General features: G+C 37.7%; 1 protein-coding gene across 2 annotated transcripts; it reads right to left on the bottom strand.

Moving 5' to 3' along the window:
• Positions 1-1,738: 1,738 nt before the first annotated feature.
• acp1 (acid phosphatase 1) lies at positions 1,739-17,525 on the bottom strand. Of its 2 annotated transcripts, none has more exons than XM_063496284.1 (6): positions 17,455-17,525; positions 15,819-15,892; positions 15,093-15,206; positions 9,430-9,491; positions 8,560-8,665; positions 1,739-2,027 (listed from the first exon to the last, which is right to left on the bottom strand). In XM_063496284.1, the coding sequence occupies exons 1-6, from the start codon at positions 17,495-17,497 to the stop codon at positions 1,950-1,952; spliced, it is 477 nt and encodes a 158-aa protein (XP_063352354.1). In that variant the 5' UTR covers positions 17,498-17,525; the 3' UTR covers positions 1,739-1,949. The 2 variants fall into 2 exon arrangements, with proteins under 2 accessions (XP_063352354.1, XP_063352355.1); XM_063496285.1 differs by lacking the exon at positions 15,093-15,206 and adding an exon at positions 14,915-15,028.
• Between the last annotated feature and the right edge of the window lie 2,200 nt (positions 17,526-19,725).

Genomic DNA, 19,725 nt, shown 5'->3' with positions numbered 1-19,725 from the left:
CATTAAAAAATTTTAACAGCACAACAGGCTTAATAAACACAGAGTAGTTTAGGCCCGGAAGCAGGATTCATACATCATCACTTAAAGAACAGCTCTCGGGGCACAGCTAGCTCAGTAGATGCCACACAATCGGAACGTTGGGCATTCAAATCCAACGAACAGCAGCTATCCTGGATTTGTAGCTGCCCACTGCATCACTGAGTGAATGGGTTAAATGCAGAGGACTAAGCTTTCTCCTACAGGATTAATAATGTATAAATAAACAATGAGATTCAAGATAAGGCAAATTTGATAATATTTGACACATCTGTAAAGCAGAAATATCAGTAAAATACACAGGAAGTAATATATCTGAAATATTAGTAAAAAAAAAAACTTAATATAAATGGTGAATAGCACACTTTTGTGGCATTTGTCAACATCATTAGAAAAAGGGTCAACACCGTCAGACAAAAATCCTGATGGTGTTGACAAAATACCCTTCTTAACCCTCATAACACACGTTTTTCTGACAGAAGCCATCTTGTTTTTCATCATTTGCTTATGGCCTCTACAATCTACCTAAATGAAGCTCTTTTTACAAAAAAAAAAAAATTAAATCTTGGATTACATCGACTTTGGTGTTGATGCACTATGGTTGCGACACAGAGTTTTATCAGAAAGGTATGCCATAAATGAAATAAAAATAAAAAAAATATCACAGAAGTGACCTCATGGCATGTGTATCAAACAGGAAGTGGTAAAGGGGTCCTCAGAGTGTAAGCTACCCACAATAATTCCTGATTTTTTTGTACTTTAAAAAAAATCTGATGGTGTTGACAAAAACTCTGGACACGATTTTAATCACTTAAAAAATATGTAAAAATAAATTTTCAATGTCATATTTTGATATTATATAAGGTATTGACTTAAATACTTAGTGATGAGAGCCATGATGTTTAATTTTACATTACTTTTAATTTTTTTTCTGTATTTTAATATTATCACACCTGCTTCTGGACAATGGATTTTCAAGGTACTGATAATGTATTGTACTATTTAAAATTAATATATATGTATAAAAAATGCAAAATCATAATGTTGTTGTATAAACATTGCCTTGGTTTGTCTTTTAGGCAGTTGGGTTAATACTTGTATGCCTATTTTTAACCACAAAATTGGGTTTTATCTGCCGGACATGTTTTGCCCCTTATCTCAAGAATCACTGAAATAATATGTCAAGAGAATATCCTAGCCATCAAGCACTAATGGTAGCATTACCTTTGATCCCAGTGTTAGCACTTGACCGATACACCTCTATTACTACTATAGCAATAGCCCTAATCAATGCAAATAGCTGACCTGATTGACTACCTCCCAGGACTTTTTTGGGGGGGAGGTAACAACGGTAAAAACAATAACAATAATAAAATTTATATTTATAACAAGGTGCAATAATATTTAATGTGCAATAATAACAGTGTGCAATACACACACTTATTCTTCATTGTTTTTATTACTAAGTTAAGTTACTGTGTTGTGTTGTTTGTGTTGCATTGTGATGTGTCGTGTTGTGTTGTATGTAGTGCCGACGTAGGACAGTTTTCCAATTTCATTGTACTATTGTACTATGTATGACTGTGCAATGACAACAAAGAGTTATCTTATCTTATCAATTTTGTAGAATTTTCAGGAAACAAAAATTGACAATATGTGTAAAAAAATAATAAAATAAAAAAAGGAACTTTAAACTGCCACACTCACTTTATTTGTTTTATTAATCAATTGAATGTACAGCCTGTTAACTTGCCCACACAATACTGTTCTAAATGTACATTATGCTTACACCAAAACAGGTAATCTGGTGGTATTTAGTGGTACTCACAACAGAGTAATACATATATTTGTGTAAGTATATTTAATTGAGAACCCATGTTTATTCATCCATCTAAGACATGTCAATGTAGATGTTAGGAGTTCTTCTCCAGGAAAGCTTTGCAGCATCGTACACACTGCTCATAGACCTTTTCAAAGTCTTCATCACTTCCCTAAAAGACAAAATTAGGGAGGGGGGAGATTAAAATGATTTAGCCAACTATTCATAGCTCGCAATCACTGGAATTTGTTGTCTATTGCACACAGTGAAAATATACAGTTATATGAATGGAACAGAAGTACGGCCCGCCCTCTGATGCAGGCTGGAAACACCCAAAAAATAAAAAATGACAGTTTGTTACTCAACCAAGAAATGTTCTTATTCCGAGAACCAAATTGTCAAGACTGAAGCCAAAAGGGTTTTTGAGCAATGAAGCCGACACTTCACTTTGGATTACAAAGCTTTGTGTAAAAGAGCAATGCCAAAAGAAAGAGGAATAGTTTTGAAATTCTATTCATAACTATTCAAAGTGGTATTTCTGGCTGAGATTTACGTTTTTAAAAAAAAGAATTTGTAAACACAAAACTTCATTGAATTTTGTGATTCCCTGCCTTTGTGATTCCCTAATAAATTATTTTGTTAAAATAATTTATTAGAAAAAGCAGTAAAAAGTCACTTTGGATCTTTACTATGCAAGTTAAAGAATTTTGACTCTTTTAGGCTTGTTTTCAAAAGCAGCCATCCACTGAGACTAATATTTTGTATGTCTATAATGATCTTTTGATAGCTTCTAAAGCAGACAATTTTTTTTGTTCATTCTACTTGGCTGGTATCTCTGACTTTGCATTTAATTGTTTTTCCCCCATTATCTGATAGAATTTTCTGTGTTAGGACAAACAAGTCCTTCTCCCACATTGCCTCCCTAACTTATGGGGTTCCACAAGGTTTGATTCTGGGTCCACAATTATTTTCCTTCTACATTCCATTTAGCTGGCATCATTAAAACCTTTTGACATTTTGTATCACTCTATACTGTATATCACTCATCTTCTGATGACATTCAGCTGTATCTGTGACCTTGGAGGTGGACCTAAGCAGCTGCAGAGGCCACTGTTTTCCTGTCTAGGCTAAAATGTTTTCAGTGGCCAACATTAAGTGCTTATAAAATAAGTAACTGTGAAATTCATAGGCTACTTGGTAACAATCCCAACATTTCAGGTTATGCCTTGTCAAAAAAAAAAAACTATTTGAAATGATTTGTTATCACATCAATGACAATAAAAATGTTTAAGTACGTAGAGTACAATGATTGTTGTGATACTGAATTGGGTTTTTAAGCATCGTGTAATTCTATTGTGTACCAACTGCTAAATTGCTGGTATTATGACATCCCCATACCAATGATCCAGCACTGTATGAGTAGCAGCAGCAGCATTTCTTGTGTATTATGTGCAGAAAGAGGAATGACGAACACCTTTACATTGTATAAAGTAAAAGAATCAGAAAGTTTGACCTTGAGTTAACCCATTATAAGTAATCCAAATTGTATTTAAAAAGTTGTTTTTCCAAAGCCTTAATGTTTAAAATGGCATACAAACAGAAGAGAGCAGCAGCAACCTGGTGGCCAGAGATTATAGTAATTAAATACATTTTAGCAGCTCAACAGGTGAAATGACCAAAACAGAGTGAGTTAAAATTTATAAGCAACTGAGGAGGCTAACAATATACGTGAAGGATATCCTTGACTGACGTTAAGGGTTACTAACACAACTGGAGCCTGTAATGTCCACTAGTAACCAGGTGTCAGTTCCAAAGTGATAGCAAGGAAGTCAATTATTTTACACATTTTGAGGGTTTAATCTGTAGATGAGTCACCTCTGCCAGCCAGCTATCTAAAAGAAAATCTGTATTTTGTGAATGCAGCAGGCAATTGTTTATAACCTACGTGCTTCCAAAATACTACTTCTCACCCTAAACCGCAGTGATGTGCAATAACAGCGACTTTCTTTCTGATCTGATGCCCAGTAAAATTCAGGCTGGTATCGATGATATGATCCAATACCAATATTTTGTATAAAAACTGAATGTGTTTAGAAACTTAAAATATAAAAAAATTATACTTTCATAATAAATTCAAGAAATCAGACTATTTGTTCTTATTGTTTAATCATGAAGAATTAAGAAGAAATAAAAACATGAAAAGTCGATACCTATATTTTAAAATATTCCATTAACAATCACTCAATGCAACTGATTGAAAATAATAATAGCGCTAAGAAACATTTAACAGAAACGTTGTTATCCGCATTTTAAATTTTTAAAGTTTACAATGGCTGTTTAACACGTCTCTTTCCTCCTCTTCAGTTCACATCATCATAAACTCATGTTTGTGGTCTTGTCACAAAACTGCGTCTTGGTTTCTTTAAATTCAACTGTTATTCTCAACTGATTGAGTGACTACACACGAGCTGTGACACATGCCACATACTCCAAATTACTAAAATATAAATATTTTAATAATTCCATTTGTAAAGGTACGTCTGACACGCACACTCTCCTATTATGTGCAACATTTGCGAAAGGGCAATTACGGACAATCCAGAATTCATGTGTGAAAACAACATAATTCTTTATTTATCCTGACACACCGACAGCGATTGTCCTCCTCCTTTTTGCTCGCTTGGCTGTCATGCTATGTGGTTGCTGGCAAGGTACCAATCCAAGTACTTACATGCCTCCAAAACCACATTGACTATAATGAGATTTGGTAAAATTACACAAAGAAATACAGCGTCCAAAGCCAAAATCTCACAATCCAATACACTCAATACAATCACATAAACTGTGGTCACTTTTTCTTCTTCCAGCTACATCACTAATAATTCATGACTGTTTTATTTAAAGTCCAAGCTCTTAGGGGAAAAACAAAGAAACAAGAACTATACAATATAATTCATCTAAAATAGCTCTAGCCACACACATTTTTCATAAAGACCACATATGAAAATTATTACTTATTATAAGATCCCTTGCCATTTATTTAAATAAACCAACCATGAAAATATATTAAAGTTTAAATGGCCACAGCAGGTTAAGTTTTTTTTTTTTATGTCTATTGTCAACACTCAAACTTTCAAAGCCTTCTGAAAGTCTCTGCCTGCACTTTTCCAATTCTTGCCTTTTTCACTCATAATACTCAAGACAATAAAAACCAGCCAAGAACCCATGTCCAAATCATCTGGCAGGGCTCAAAACATGTAGGGAACAAAAAGAACTACCGAGCCACGGACTGTGAAAAGCTTAACCAATATGAAACCAGAAAACATCTCTTATGGTTGCGCAAAAGTAATATATTATGGTGAGTGTTGGTCTGGAAAGGCTTAATACCACTTTTTTGTGAGAAACTCAGCCATTTTACTAGCAACCGTTCATTTTGTTTTGGCGCTCTTTACTGCATCAATTGTGTCTGGATTTCTCCGTGCAGACAACTTAATTCTTCCACTTGCACCTGAAGACTGATCCGGTCCATCCAAAACCATAAATATACTTCAAATGACTGCTCTGTGTGACATTTCCTGTCCTTTATCTTGTCCATAAAATTTTTCCCATGTAATCCTTTGAAAAGAAACACAAATGTTACAGACTGGGCTGAATGTAGCCTTTTTTGTATCTACTACAATTACTGAAAGAGTTTTAAGTTTTACTTTAAAAGCCCGAAAAAGTATTTCAATCAGGATTCTTATCATGAAAAAACGTTCTTCCTGCTTTATTGTCTGTTGTTTATGTATATATTAGATTTCTTTTTTTTTTTTTTGTATGTTTGGCTTAAAGTTCCCCCTTTTCACATTTATCGCACAACAGAGTTCACTTAGACACCTTATCACTAGTAGAAATACTAGATCTGGTTTTTGCCTGGGTAGAGAGTCTAAAGGGCAGGTCAAATGATGCCCACTCACACATTAGACTAGGGCTATAACAATTCATCGAGTCACTCGAATAACTCAATTAGAGAAAAAAAAAAAAACCTCAATACAAATTGTTTTAATTCGGTGCTTCATTTAATCCACAGCTCAGTAGCGCTCAGTTGTCACCATGTAAACGTGATCATTTTACCAGCATTTGAGACTAAAAATAGACCTGCAATAGAAATGTATCTAGGGCCATGCATGTGAATAAAAAGTATTACAACATTAAGCCCATGCAGCCTCCAGTTTTTAAATAAAAACTGATAACTGACAGCACAAGCACAGCAGTCAAGATGACGTCACAGTTTAATGTGGAGCCGGAGCTTGTCTGCACACACGGAGAAGAGCAAAAAGGCTGAGCCATTACTGAAATGTTGAACTCAGGTTAAGTGAAAGAAAATGTTTTTCTAGCATCCAAAACAGCAGCCCATGTAACTGTAATCACCATAAAAACCTTTATTAGAAAAATATGGAAGGACTTTTTAATCAAATCATCTTGTTCAACAGAAGAAAAGCTAACTTGATACTGGTTCAGTAAAAAGGACTAGATGTTATAGTCCCTGATAATGCAATTCTTTAGATGGAGAGACTCTTGAGGGATGGCTGTTATGAGGAAAGGCAGCCCAGAAACTTTGCCAGCAGCACACATCGTTGTGTGCCTCAACTTTCGGTCTTTTACCCAGGCTAATCTACCATTTTCCTTCCTTGGTAAGGTTTAGGGATTAGACTGATCTAGATTATCATTTTAAAATTTGGGACACATCGTCAGCAGTGGACCTTGGATTCATCGGGTGTTTCGGCCATTATCACTAGACACCCTCATCCAAGGAGGCCCTGCCAGGGTTGATCAGGTCCTGGAGTGTGTCACTGGTTTATGTTAAATTGTTATTTCTCTTCTCCGTTCTTCTGTTTAGTTTCCTACAGTTTATTTTCCATCTATTCACTGCAACTGAGAAATAATACTTACCTCTTTAGCATTTATGGAGCCTAACTTCTTCAAAGGGATAGAAAAGGTGATAGAGAGAAGTAAGACTCATATAACTTTATATATACAGTTAGGTCCATAAATATTTGGACAGAAACAACTTTTTTCTAATTTTGGTTCTGTACATTACCACAATGAATTTTAAATCAAACAACTAGGATGAGTTGAACGCTTGGCCATCACCTGACTTGGCTATTCAAGAATATTCCACTTCTTTGCTTTAATAAACTCCTGGGTATGCTTTGGCTGTATGTTTTGGGTCTTTGCCCATCTGTATTATGAAATGCCGCAGAATCAGTTTGACTGCCTTTAGCTGGATTTGAGTAGGCAGTATGTCTCTGAACACCTCAGAATTGATTTGGCTGCACCTTGCCACGTCACATCATAAATAAACACTAGTGTCCCAGTGCCACTGGCAGCTACGCATGCCCAAGCCATCACACTGCCTCTGCTGTGTTTTACAGATGATGCGGTATGCTTTGGATCATGAGCTGTTCCACGCCTTCTCCATACTTTTTTCTTGCTGTCATTCTGGTAAAGTTTGATCTTGGTTTCATCTGTCCAAAGAATGTTTCTCCAGAACTGGCTTTTTTTTTTTTTTTTAAGTTTCATGCAGTCTTCTCTTTATGATAGAGTTGGATATTGATACAGCTACCTCCTGGAGAGTGTTGTTCACTTGGTTGGCTGTTGCGAAGGGGTTTCTCTCCACCATGGAAATGATTCTGTGATCATCCACCACTGTTATTTTCTGTGAACGTCCAGGTCATTTTGCGTTGCTGAGTTCAGCAGTGCTTTCTTTCTCTCTCAGAATGTACCAAACCGCAGATTTTGCCACTCCTAAAATTGCTGCAATTTCTTGGACGTTTTTTTTTTTCCTGTTTTTGCAGCTTAAGGATGGGGTGTTTCACCTGCATGGAGAGCTCCTTTGACCCCATGTTGTCTGTTGACAGGAAAATCTCCCAAATGCAAGTACCACACCTCAAATAATGTCCAGGCCTTTTATCTGCTTAATTGGTAATGATATAACGAAGTAACTGCCCACGCCACCCCATGAACTAGCCTTTGAGTCAGTTGTCCAATTACTTTTGGTCCCTTTACAAAAAAGAGCACGTATTAAGGAGCTGAAACTCCTAAACCCAATTTCCAATTTGAATGTGGATACCCTTGAATGAAAGCTGCTAGTCGGCACATTATGTACATGTCTATTATATAACTATAATTGGAATATGTTTCAGTAAACGGGTAAAAAAAAAAAAAAAAAAAAACTGGTGTCAGTGTCCAAATATATATGGACCTAACTGTACTAGATAAGAGAGAGAGAGATAGTCAGGAATATGCACTTTTCCCTAGCAATCTGTGGTTGCCATCACTGAGTAACTAACAAGTCTCTGCGTCCGCATGAATTGGGCTTTAGCAATCAATTTCACAGCCAGCTACCACTCACCAACCTTTCAGAGAATGCACATTTTCCCTTGGAACCGTTGGTTGCCAGAGAGTTGGTGACAGGTCTCTAGGCCTTTGTGGTTGAGACCTTAGCATGGCACTTATCTTAATTTAACATGCCAAATGGTATGGATATTTAAAATGAGTTCTTGTGTCTCCCTTAAATGTAAGTAAATGCCTCTAAGTGTTGCATCTTGTAGTTTTACTGGCTTTGGCTTCTTTGCTGGACCATCTCGCGACAACATTAAACAAAACATATCCTCTAAATTTGAGCAATAAAGTTGAACATAGGGATGTGTTTGAATACTTACATAATAAGGGTCTTGGATGATCAGCTGCTTCTGGGGGTCATAAGAACCAAGAAGCTCAATTTTTGCTGTGTAGTCTTTCACGGACTTTGCCTTCCGTTTCAAGTCACTGCAAAGGTGAGAGAAAACAAGTAACTCCAAAAGAACAGAGCACGAAACAAGGGAGGTTTGAGCACCTCTGGATTAAAGAGGTCACATGCTTCTAAATATATGAGATAATGTTCTATAGTGTTTATTGTCTGCCACTTATTCTAGCATTCCTCAATAATAATTACATTCATGTCATTAACTTTAAATCAGTGATAAATAATCAAACAGTACATAAATGAAAAATAACACCTTAACATGTTTAAGTCAATCCCAGACAAAAGCAGCACAACAGTAGGTCAAAGAGTTAATGAATTCTCAGTGTGGCCAGCTTAAAATTTGTAGGAAACAAAGTATGCAGGGGGAAAAGAAAAGACTGCCCAAAGAGCAAAGACAAGGCATCCAAAGAACTCAGTAAGCTGCTTACAGATCAGATCTGCCGTGGGCATGTGATCTCAAAATGATCCTTAAACGTTCAAAGTAGCAAAAAATATCCCTCCCCCTGACCTCTGCAAAGAGCTTAAGAAAGGATATTGGTCATTAAAGGGAGGCATTCTCCTACAAGGCATTTATAGCTCAGTGTCCCCACCATTTTTATGTATGCATGTGAAAGAACAGCACAGATAAACATCATGACAGCAGGACACACTAGTTTGGCCCGTTTCAAGACAAATGTTTTTTGACACTTAACACATGACACCAGCGCTTTCAGCGTCTGCGTATCCAACCGTGCTCGACACTCTTAGAAAAAATAAGCACTGCTGCTGTGGGCTGAAATAACTGTACCTCAGATTGCTCTCGTCCATGCACAGAATGTGCTCAAAGCTCATGAAATCTTCCTTGGTCACCTGGAAGTGGGTAGAAATAAAGAACAAAACAAATATTACTTTTGGCTCTGTGGGGAAATACAGTATGACCAGCAGAGACTCCCTCTGGTCCTTCAAAGAGGGTTGAATGGGTTATGCAGCTAAAAGAAAATAAAAAAAGCAGCCTTTCCACTGACACAAAACTCTAAAGACAAGAAAAATAAGACAACTCAGACCTTATTAAATCATTCATTTATCATCTGCCTTTTTAGTAATAGCTTTTGGATGTAGTTATATTATGTCAATACTTTTAATTACGTTTCATTGTTTGTGATGGAGGCCAGCATCCATGTGCTGGATTCCAGCTGCTGTTACATGCACAAAGAATTAAAAAAAACCAAAAAACTAATGTTGCATTTTCAACAAGTCACAAGATCCTTACAGTATATTTTCCCATCTATTCCTCCTTCTCCTGCTCAATGGCTAACTCATTTTAACGTGAAAAAAACAAGGTGGCGTTTATAACAACTTGAAGTCTTGAATCTTGACCTAGAGGAAAACCAAGTTAGGGAAAGGAGCACATCTGTATGCATGTGGAGGGGTTTATACAGTTTTCACTGCATTCTGTGATGATTTAATGGCACAAGCAGCAATAAAAACAAAAAGAAAAAAAAAGAAAAACAGGCAACACCCCGAATACTTTTAAAGTATTTTGAGAGTGGATTTATAGGAATGCCAAGGAGAAGCTAAGGGCAGAGAGAAACAAATGAGAGCACAGAGACATGAATAAAACTCCCGCATAGCTCCAGATGTTGACATATGGACACAATAACAGTGACAGCTTGTAACAGCAGACGGGTAAAAAGATGTTCATTACAACTGTTTTCGATTATATTCACGCAGCGAAACGCTCCAGCCACTGCAGTCTGATCACTGTATTTCACCCAGTCTCACACTCTCACACCCTCTCTCACACACACAATGATAATCTGTGTTGATCATAATCTCAGTGCCTGCTTCTCTGGCACTTTCACAGTGTAAATTAAGCAGTGGTAATCCTCTATCAAAAAGTCTTGTGCAAGACCTCACAAAGTTGACAGAGAGCTTAGTTTGATATCTGAAATCTTTGGCCAAGAATGAGCAAGGAGGTTTTTATGGAAAGCAAAGAAAGAGTCGGGAGACACTCATAGAAAAGTTCACATTAAGATAAAATGTGCAAAATAAAACCAAAGGAAAGCCAGGAAGGGGTGTGATTGGAAATCTGTAAAAGTTAATGGGTCTTTTTAACAAAAAAGAAGAATTTGAAATGTCACCGTGCATGTTGGTTTACCGTCATACTTTAACAAAAGAGGTACTTGTTGGGATGTGATGCAGGAAAGCTGTAAATTTATTTTGCCCTAAATCTTCATTCAGCAAGGTTCTTGTATATGAGGGGGGGAAAAAACCCCAGCACGCCTGGCCAGTCAGCCACTGAAATTTGCCTCCTTGGTGACACTTCAGACATTTGCGTCTTTAGCCTGTGGTGATAACAAACATGTCCTCTTGTTGTAGTTAAATTTCAACATATGCTGAACTTGTTAAGTTTATAAAAGGAGCAAAAAACAGACACTCTGTAACGTAGTTGTTAGTAGATTTAAGTGTTTAGTAATGCTCTTGTGAACAACTCTGGGGTATATGGAGTACAGTCTGAATACACTTAATATGTTTATACACTTTATATAAGGTTATGGGTGATGGTGAAAAATTATAAAATATTGTAACATTTCATTTATTAATATTTATCCAATTTCAAAAAGGTTTTTTTGCAAGTGGTTGCCAGTGCAAAGAGCTCTGTATATCCGGTATGGCACAGATTTTTATGCCCTTGTGCCTGTCCTTTCTGATGCAACCCTCCCAAGGATTTGTGTGTTCTCGCCTCAAACTAAGGATCTTTCACAGGTTAGGTAAATGTGATAACTACTACACTGTAAAGTCACCACTGATCCTATTTGTGGAATGAATTAACTGAGAATAAAGGGGAAAAACAACCAAGTAAAGATGGAAGTAGTTAAGAGGCATTAAAGGAAAAAACAATCAGCATGCATAGAATAAAACTTTTAAATGATACATATAAATGGATAAAGAAAACAACACAAAATAAAGCCCTAAAAATCATATGGATCTGTGCGATATATAGTATACAAAACTCAATTTCTTATCAAGAAATGGTAGCGGAATGATTTTAAGTTCTGTTTTACTACTCTGTGGGGAAACACAGTCTTAGAAAACACAAAAAAACAAAACACTAAAACACTGCTGTAAGCAGGCACATCTACATTTGTAGTTAATTATCTGTTTGCACACCAGCTTTCACTTGTGTTGTCGATTATAGTTCTAGTCAGTAATAAAATAAAATATCTACTTCCAGTTATCATTAATGTGTGCTGAAGAAGCATTCCTCAAGAGTTATCCAAAAAATAACCATTTACAGATAATTAATGAAGAAAAGATCTTTATTTATATCATCTTAGCTTATGTTTGCACTTTTGAGTAATGGTGGGAAAAGGACGAGAATTCAGCTTGTAAAACTTATCTGCACAGCATCAATGCTGAACTGGTGACAGGTGAAATTAATGTGATTACTGCAGGATGATGGTATTTTGGCTAAAAGTGTTCATTCCTCAAATGTTGGTTTTACGATAATCAAATTGCAACTCTCTTAAATCTGATGCCTGGTTGTCAATTTTTGATTAGATAAACCCTCAGTTACTTGTTATGGAACACTTTGAAAAATGTGTGTTTATTAAATAAACACACTTTTGTTTATTTGGGGATACACAGATCTTTAAACGAGCTCCCAACTGGCCAGTTTGCTTGGACACTGGCCACGCCAGGCCTTCAGCAAAGTGGGAGGGTGGGTTATTAAAAAAGAAAAAGAAAACTTGTGGCAGAAAAGAGTGATAAAGAAAAAGAGGAAAAAACAAAGACTTGTCAAAACTCATTGTGTGGATTTGGTTGGGTTTAAGCCAAGGGTTGAGCCTTCCCATCCCTGCTTTGAGGAGATTAGATGAGGGTCTGACAGAACTGGTTTGCAGTGAGCCAAAACAAGGAGATGGGAGATCTCAAGTCTAGGGTGAAACACCGGAGATCTCTCAGTGTTTAAGGGCACTGGGGAGTAGGAGTTACTGTAAGGAGAAGCCAGCGCAGCATAAAGCCTGAAGCCATACATGGACAAACATCTTGGTGTAATTTCAGGCCTCTTTAAGGATTAGAAACATCTGTGCAGTGATGCTTGCTACACTGGCTTCATCAATATTTCACAAACGTCACAGGTGCCATCAACTTGAACATTAGTCTAGACCAGGGACTGGCTATCAGGTTCTTTATTACACTCAAAAATACTACCCCAATTCCTAAAAATTTGATACAGTGTATGATATGTAAATAAAAACAGAATATTTTCTGAAATCCTTAAGCTGAGAAAATGAGCCATTTTAAGCCATTTTGAATTGATGGTGCAACACATCTCAAAACTCGCGACAAGTTCGTGTTTACCACCGTGAAACATCTCCTCTTCCTTTAACAACAGTCCATAAAAAACTGCAAAATGAGGAGACCAGCTGCTGATCTTTGGGTAAATTATTTTCTTTCATTCTTGTCTGGTATAAGATTCTAGCTGCTCCACAGTCCTGGGTGTTCTTTGTCATATTTTTGGTTTCATGATGAGCCAAATCTTTTCAGTCTGTGAAAGGTCTGGACTGCAGGCAGGACAGTTGGGCTCTTCTTCTATGAAGCCATGCTCTTGCAACAGCTGCAGTATGCAGTTTAGAATGGTCTTGTTGAAATATGCAAGGCTTTCCTTAAAAAAGACATCATCTGAATGGGAGTATATGTTATTCTAAAACCTGTAAAATAGCTTTCAGCATTGCTGGTGCCTTTCCAGATGTGCAAAATGTCAATTCCAAAGGCATTAATACACCGCTATACCATCAGAGCTGCAGGCTTTTCAACAGAATGCTTATAACAAGCTGGATGGTCCCTCTCCTCTTTACTCTGAGGGATGCAGCATTTTTAAGAAGAATTTTAAATTTAAATTTCTCTGACCACAGAGCAGTTTTCCGCTTTGCTTCAGTGCATTTTAAATGAGCTTAAGCCTAAAGAAGACGGTAGTGTTCTGGATTGTTTCACGATTGACTACTTCTTTGCATGACTCAGCTTTAACCTGCATTTGTGGATGGCATGACGAACTATGTTTACTGATTCATGCCTATTTTTCATGCAGTGCAGTCCGAGGGGCCAAAGATCACAGGCATCAAATAGTGATTTTTAATTTTGTCCCTTGCGCATAGAGTTTTCTCCAGATTCTCTGAATCTTTTAATGATATCTTGTACTGCAGATAAAGAGATATTGAAAGTCTTTAATGTTGAGGAACATTATTCTCGGCCCTGGCCCAACATTTTTTGAGACATGGTGCTGCCATTAATTTCTAAATGAGCTTATATTTACATTAAAATGGTTAATTTTCCCAAGTTTTTATGTTCTATTATGAATTACATTTTGGCTTACCAGATATGACAATTACTGTATTGGGTTTATACAAACAAACTTCTCTTTTTTTTTTTAAGGATTAGATAGCCAGTGCCTCAAAAAATGTTTCTTGAAAATGTCGTCTCTTTTCCAAACAGGTTTCAAATTCACTTCAGATAGTTCTGTGAAGGAACCTGTTCTAACGCATCTTGTTAACTCATGAGCAGGTTAGCTGACAGTCTCCTTTTCAAAAGAAAACCAGCTAAGCAGCTATCCCCAAGCAGTGCAAACTCATGTTTCACTTCCTTCATGCTGCTTTGGGCACTGTATGTCTTGCAGCTGCCTCTCCAGCCAGTCTCTGATCTCTGGACAGACTCCAGCTCTTGTCTTGAATTGTAATTAGCAACAGTGGCCCTTCTCTACTAACTGAAAGATCCAAAGAGAAGAACAAACAGCACAAACCAAAACTTCTAGCAGGTGGAAAGTTGGTTCTTGTGATTAGAAAGCTTACTAGACAGACCTGGAGAATAGGTTTCTAGGATGACAGACTCCCTGGTAGGCAGCTGACTGACATCAAAGACAACCACAATAGCTATTTAACAGTTCTTCTGTAGACTCTGTAAACAGAAGAAAGCATGATGGCATGGACTAACAGATCATCACATCTGATCAAGACCTTCAGAATAAAATCAAAGTGAAACATAGAGTGTAGCCCTATAAACACTCAGCTGGTCTGTGAGCAACATCCAAGCTACCACAAGAGGCCAAGACGCCTGCCAATCATCCTGTAATTAAGAGAGAAGACTGCTACCTACCCTTCTAACTCACTGTTCTAAGTATGTGACAATATATTTTTAAAAATGTGACTGAGCAGCATTACATTCTCACATACCCATGCACACACACACACACACACTTTCCACTGCAGTGACAGCAGCTGTGGGACGTCTGGTTGTACCTGTCGCGCCCTGTGGTCCGTGTCAATGCCATGCTTCCTGAGGCAGGCTAGACCGCGGGCATCCGGTAAGCTGCCTAGATTCCAGTCTGATGTGGCACCACTGTCTATGATCCACTGCAACAGAGAACAAAAAAGGGGGCGCTAGCTACGTCTTGAGAGAGGTGGTGGGTGATCATACCTGCCTGGCCACATGCCTCATGGGCACGCCATGCCTCTTCATGCAGGCTTGACCACGGTGGTCTGGAGGGTTTCCTATCTCATAGGTGGAGGTGGCAGCACTGTCTATCCTCCACTAGGCAGAACAAAGCACGGGAATCAGAAACTCAACAAAACTGAATTACAGTCTCATAAAGAAAGAAGTTTCTGTACAGAACAAAGGGCAACTCCACAGGTTAAATTGAAGGTAGACGTTTCTAATCATCTTTAGAGACTGTAAGCAGGTCATTATTATCTGAATTGAATTCAGTGAGGAATTTTGAACTTTCACTATTTTCCATTTTAAATCAATGTACTGCAGTTAGCAATTAATTAGCAAAAGTTAATTTCATATAGAATTTCTCTCCAGAGACCAGGACTTTAAAACTGCCAAGTTAATACTGCCAAATTAAAAATATATATTATCAACCAACCAGTATGAAGAAATAATTTTCCTCACTAATGCCAGAGGAAATATTTTTGAAACTAGTTCTTGATATGTTATTCATATTGTTGTATTATAAGTAATATGTAAAGGGCTCTTCAAACATGCAACACTGAACAGAACATTTAAGGTGAGTGGCTGACACTTTAAAGCATTTCTGTTGTCATTTCCATAGTTGTATCAAATGGCAGAGTTAAAAACAGAAAAAATGTGTACAACAGATCTGTAATACGAAATGAAAACATATGTCAACAATGACTTTACCTGATCAACAACGCCACCATCAGTTGCCATCTTCCTGAAGACTGCTTCAGCAATGGGGGATCTGCAGATGTTCCCTGTTCAACACCACAAATAACATCACCACATTAAAGGGATAGGGATATATTTATAAAATATAAATTATTTACTTAATGCCTTTACAGAAAACTGCAATATCCCAGTGGTAATACACATAACTTCAGTATTTCATAAAGATATATGTATGATATTTTAAAATCCAAACTTTTCTTTATAAATGGATGTCAACTGCTAAAACAAAAAAAATGTATTGTGAAACTGACTAAAGCTCCATAGTTTACTTTCGGACTGTGTCAACAACTAAAATGACGTAAAATCCTGAGTCGAGGCCAGATATTGATTAATCTTTTTTTTTTCACTGTGATTGCTTCCTGGGACAACATTTGAGGCAAAACAGACGAAAAGGGGCAAAACCTTTACAATATTTTAACACCTGAAAAAATATTTCTAAAGCTTAAGCTCATATTTTAACATTTAGACCCATGCAGAAGTCCAGCACATTACTAGCAACATCCAAAGACAATGGATTTACTGGGCATTTATAAAACTCCTATTTGAAATACAGTCGCAACTTTTTGAACAGTGACATTTTTTTTTTTAAATGTCCTAAACAAAATCTAGAATCTAATAAAAGATCTAATTGAAGAGCAGACTTTTGGCTTAAATTTAATGTAATTAACATAAAACAAATTCATTATAAATATTTTCAGGGGCTTAATTAGTCAAATTGAATAAATCATAAATAAAATGTTCACAGCTTTTGTCTAACCTACCTAATTATCTGTGTTGTTTTACAAAAGGCCAGTACTACTTGAACCCTTCCTCCAATCAGGATGTCAACAGCACCAGAGGTAAAAGTATGCCAAAAAAAAAAAAACCTAAACGGGATGCTTTAGTAAATGGCTAAAATAACAACTAATCTGTTAATGTCCAATATATATAACATAAAATCTATGTGTGTCTCAACTTGTAATGTTTAAGTTACTGTTTTGGCAGTTGCATGAAGCAGTTTCTAAAATGTTTGATCACGTTTAGTATTTTTTCAGGAAACAGTCCATTAGTAAAGTAAAATCCTCTGTAGAAGCTTTAATGAAATGTGAAACGAAGTATAATGAAAAATCTAGCACTCACATTAATAACAGAGCCAACCTACACTCTGCTACATCTTGAAAACTATTTCAGAATTGGACGCACATGCTTCAAATTATCTGCAGTGACGTTTCCGTGCTGAGGTGAGTTCCTGTCAGCTTTCACTTTGGATTCTATGAGCTCAGACACTTATCTCTCCAGTTCAACACGAACACCTTGCTTGACGTTTACACATAAAGCCACAGCTGATTAGATACCAAATATACACACATGGAAGTTAAAAGTTTAAGAGCCTTAAGTGGAAAGTGTGTTTGACAGCTCGCAGCTTCGCGTTCATTGTAAGGCAGCTAGTACATAGTTAGCACTCTGAGGTACATCTAACGAAGCTCAGTTCATTTCATTTATTAAAATGCGATGAGTTGACCTGCTGACAGAATGACATGTTTGCTTTTAAGCAGTAACACGTGTAAGTTTTAACTGAGGTTTTGTGGGTTTAAAAGACGTCTCTTACCCAAACAAACGAACAAAACCGACTTTGTACCCGTCGCCGCCATGTTGAAAGGTCCTGTACGACGCCGGTTAACGTGGCGGCCAAGTACTGCCTGAACAAAAGTATAGCACGATGACAGTGCTGAAGGGTTCAACTATGAACCACATGCGCCTTAATTTTAAAGATTATTACTCTCATTTATCAGCATTAGTTAGCATTTACATTGGAAATTATAAGTGATACCAGATGTCTGTGGATATATATTTTGTTTGTTTGTGTTTTGTTTTTAGTTACAGAGTTATATTAACATAACCCAGCCACAAGGGGCTAAGATAGACACAACCCAATGTAGTCCTACTGTCAGTCCTAAGCCCATATAATTGGGGACAGTAGTATAAGGAAGTCTATTTGGTGTAAATCTGCCAATTTGACATGATGATCATTAAAGATATTTCAATGCAGTGAAATGCAAGGACTATGACTGACAGAGGCAGAAAGCTGGCTCATCTCATCAAGAGGTGAGAAACAATTTACAAGAAAAGAAGAAAAACAATATAAGAACCCTATGTACACTATATACACGATGTTTGGGTTACAGGAAGCATTGTGGGGGGTGTACAAGGCATCGTAACAAAATATAATAAATAGGGGTTCAAGGGCTATGGTCGTTAAGGATATGTTGAGGGATGGAAATTGAACATCTGCTGAAACATTCACAGAACAAAATATTGCACAAAAAAAACAAACATAATCAATAGCAAATAGCAGCAACAGAATGATTGTATGATTGAATGGGGGAGATCTGCTCACACTCTTAATTTGCATTTTTGGTTCTGACAGCCCACGGGTAGAAGCTGTTCTATAAATGTACTAACAAATGAAGAGAGTATGACTGAAAGATAGAAGAAGTGCTTTGAGAAGCTGATGAATCAGAATCAGAGAAACTTTATTAATCCCAGAGGGAAACTGAGTTGTCATAGCAGCAAATATACAACAAACAACAAGCACACATATAAGATTAGTGTAGAAACAGAGTTATAATAGATAAATATTAAGATAAATAGATAAATATATGGATATAGGTATAAATATACATATAAATATAAAAGGACAAGTATGTGTGGAAATATTTTGTGGTGTACAAAAGTGACAAGGTGCATTGAGGTGTGATTAATTCTGTTCCACATGTGTGGACCTGACCCAAGTGGATGAATTAAACAGTCTGATAGCAGCAGGAAGGAACGACCTCCTGTAACGTTCCCTCAGACAGCAAGGGTGAAGGAACCTGTTGCTGAAACTGCTCTTCAGATTGTCCAGTGTGTTATGGAGGGGGTGGGAGTCATTGTCCATGATTGCCAGCTGTCTGCCAGCATTCTGTCACTGATCACCACCTCCAGGGTGGCAAGCTTCATGTCAAAAGCAGACTCTGCCTTCCTGATGAGTTTGTTCAGTCTGTTTGTGTCCTTTGCTTTGATGCCTGCACCCCAGCACGCCACAGCAAAGAAGATGGTGCTCGCAACAACAGACTGATAAAACATGTAATGGTAAATGGCCTGTATTTGTATAGCGCTTTACTAGTCCCTAAGGACCCCAAAGCACTTTACACATCCAGTCACCCACACATTCACACACTGGTGTGTGTGCAAGCTACATTGTAGCCACAGCCGCCCTGGGGCGCACTGACAGAGGCGAGGCTGCCGGACACTGGCGCCACCGGGCCCTCTGACCACCACCAGCAGGCAACGGGTGAAGTGTCTTGCCCAAGGACACAATGACCGAGACTGTCCAAGCCGGGGCTCGAACCAGCAACCTTCCGATTACAAGGCGAACTCCCACGATGTAGAGCAGTCTGCTGCATAATTTGAAGGATCTGAACCTTCATAGAAAGTAAAGCCGGCTCGAACCCTTTTTGTAGGCAGCGTCCGTGTTGGCAGACCACTCCAGCTTGTGATCCAGTTGAACTCCCAGATACTTGTAGGATGTGACTATTTCGACATCAGTCCCACCAATGCAGACAGGGGAGGGTCGGGATCTGTTTCTGCCAAAGTCCACCACCAGCTCCTTTGTTTTGGCCACATTCAGCTGCAAGTGGTTCACCTCACACCACCTCATGAACCAATCAATCAGTCCTCTGTACTCCTCTTCCCTTCCCATCTCCACGCTTCCAATAATGGCCGTGTCATCAGAGAATTTCTGGAGGAGGCAAGTTTCTGTGATGTACTTGAAGTCGGCTGTATAGATGGTGAAGAGGAAAGGGGACAGAACAGTTCACTGGGGTGCTCCTATGTTGCT

The sequence above is a fragment of the Pelmatolapia mariae genome, linkage group LG15 (genome assembly GCF_036321145.2).
Source record: "Pelmatolapia mariae isolate MD_Pm_ZW linkage group LG15, Pm_UMD_F_2, whole genome shotgun sequence".
NCBI classification, from domain to species: Eukaryota; Metazoa; Chordata; class Actinopteri; order Cichliformes; family Cichlidae; genus Pelmatolapia; species Pelmatolapia mariae.
Note: the sequence above shows the minus strand (reverse complement) of the source record. Positions and strands in the feature narration are given on the sequence as shown.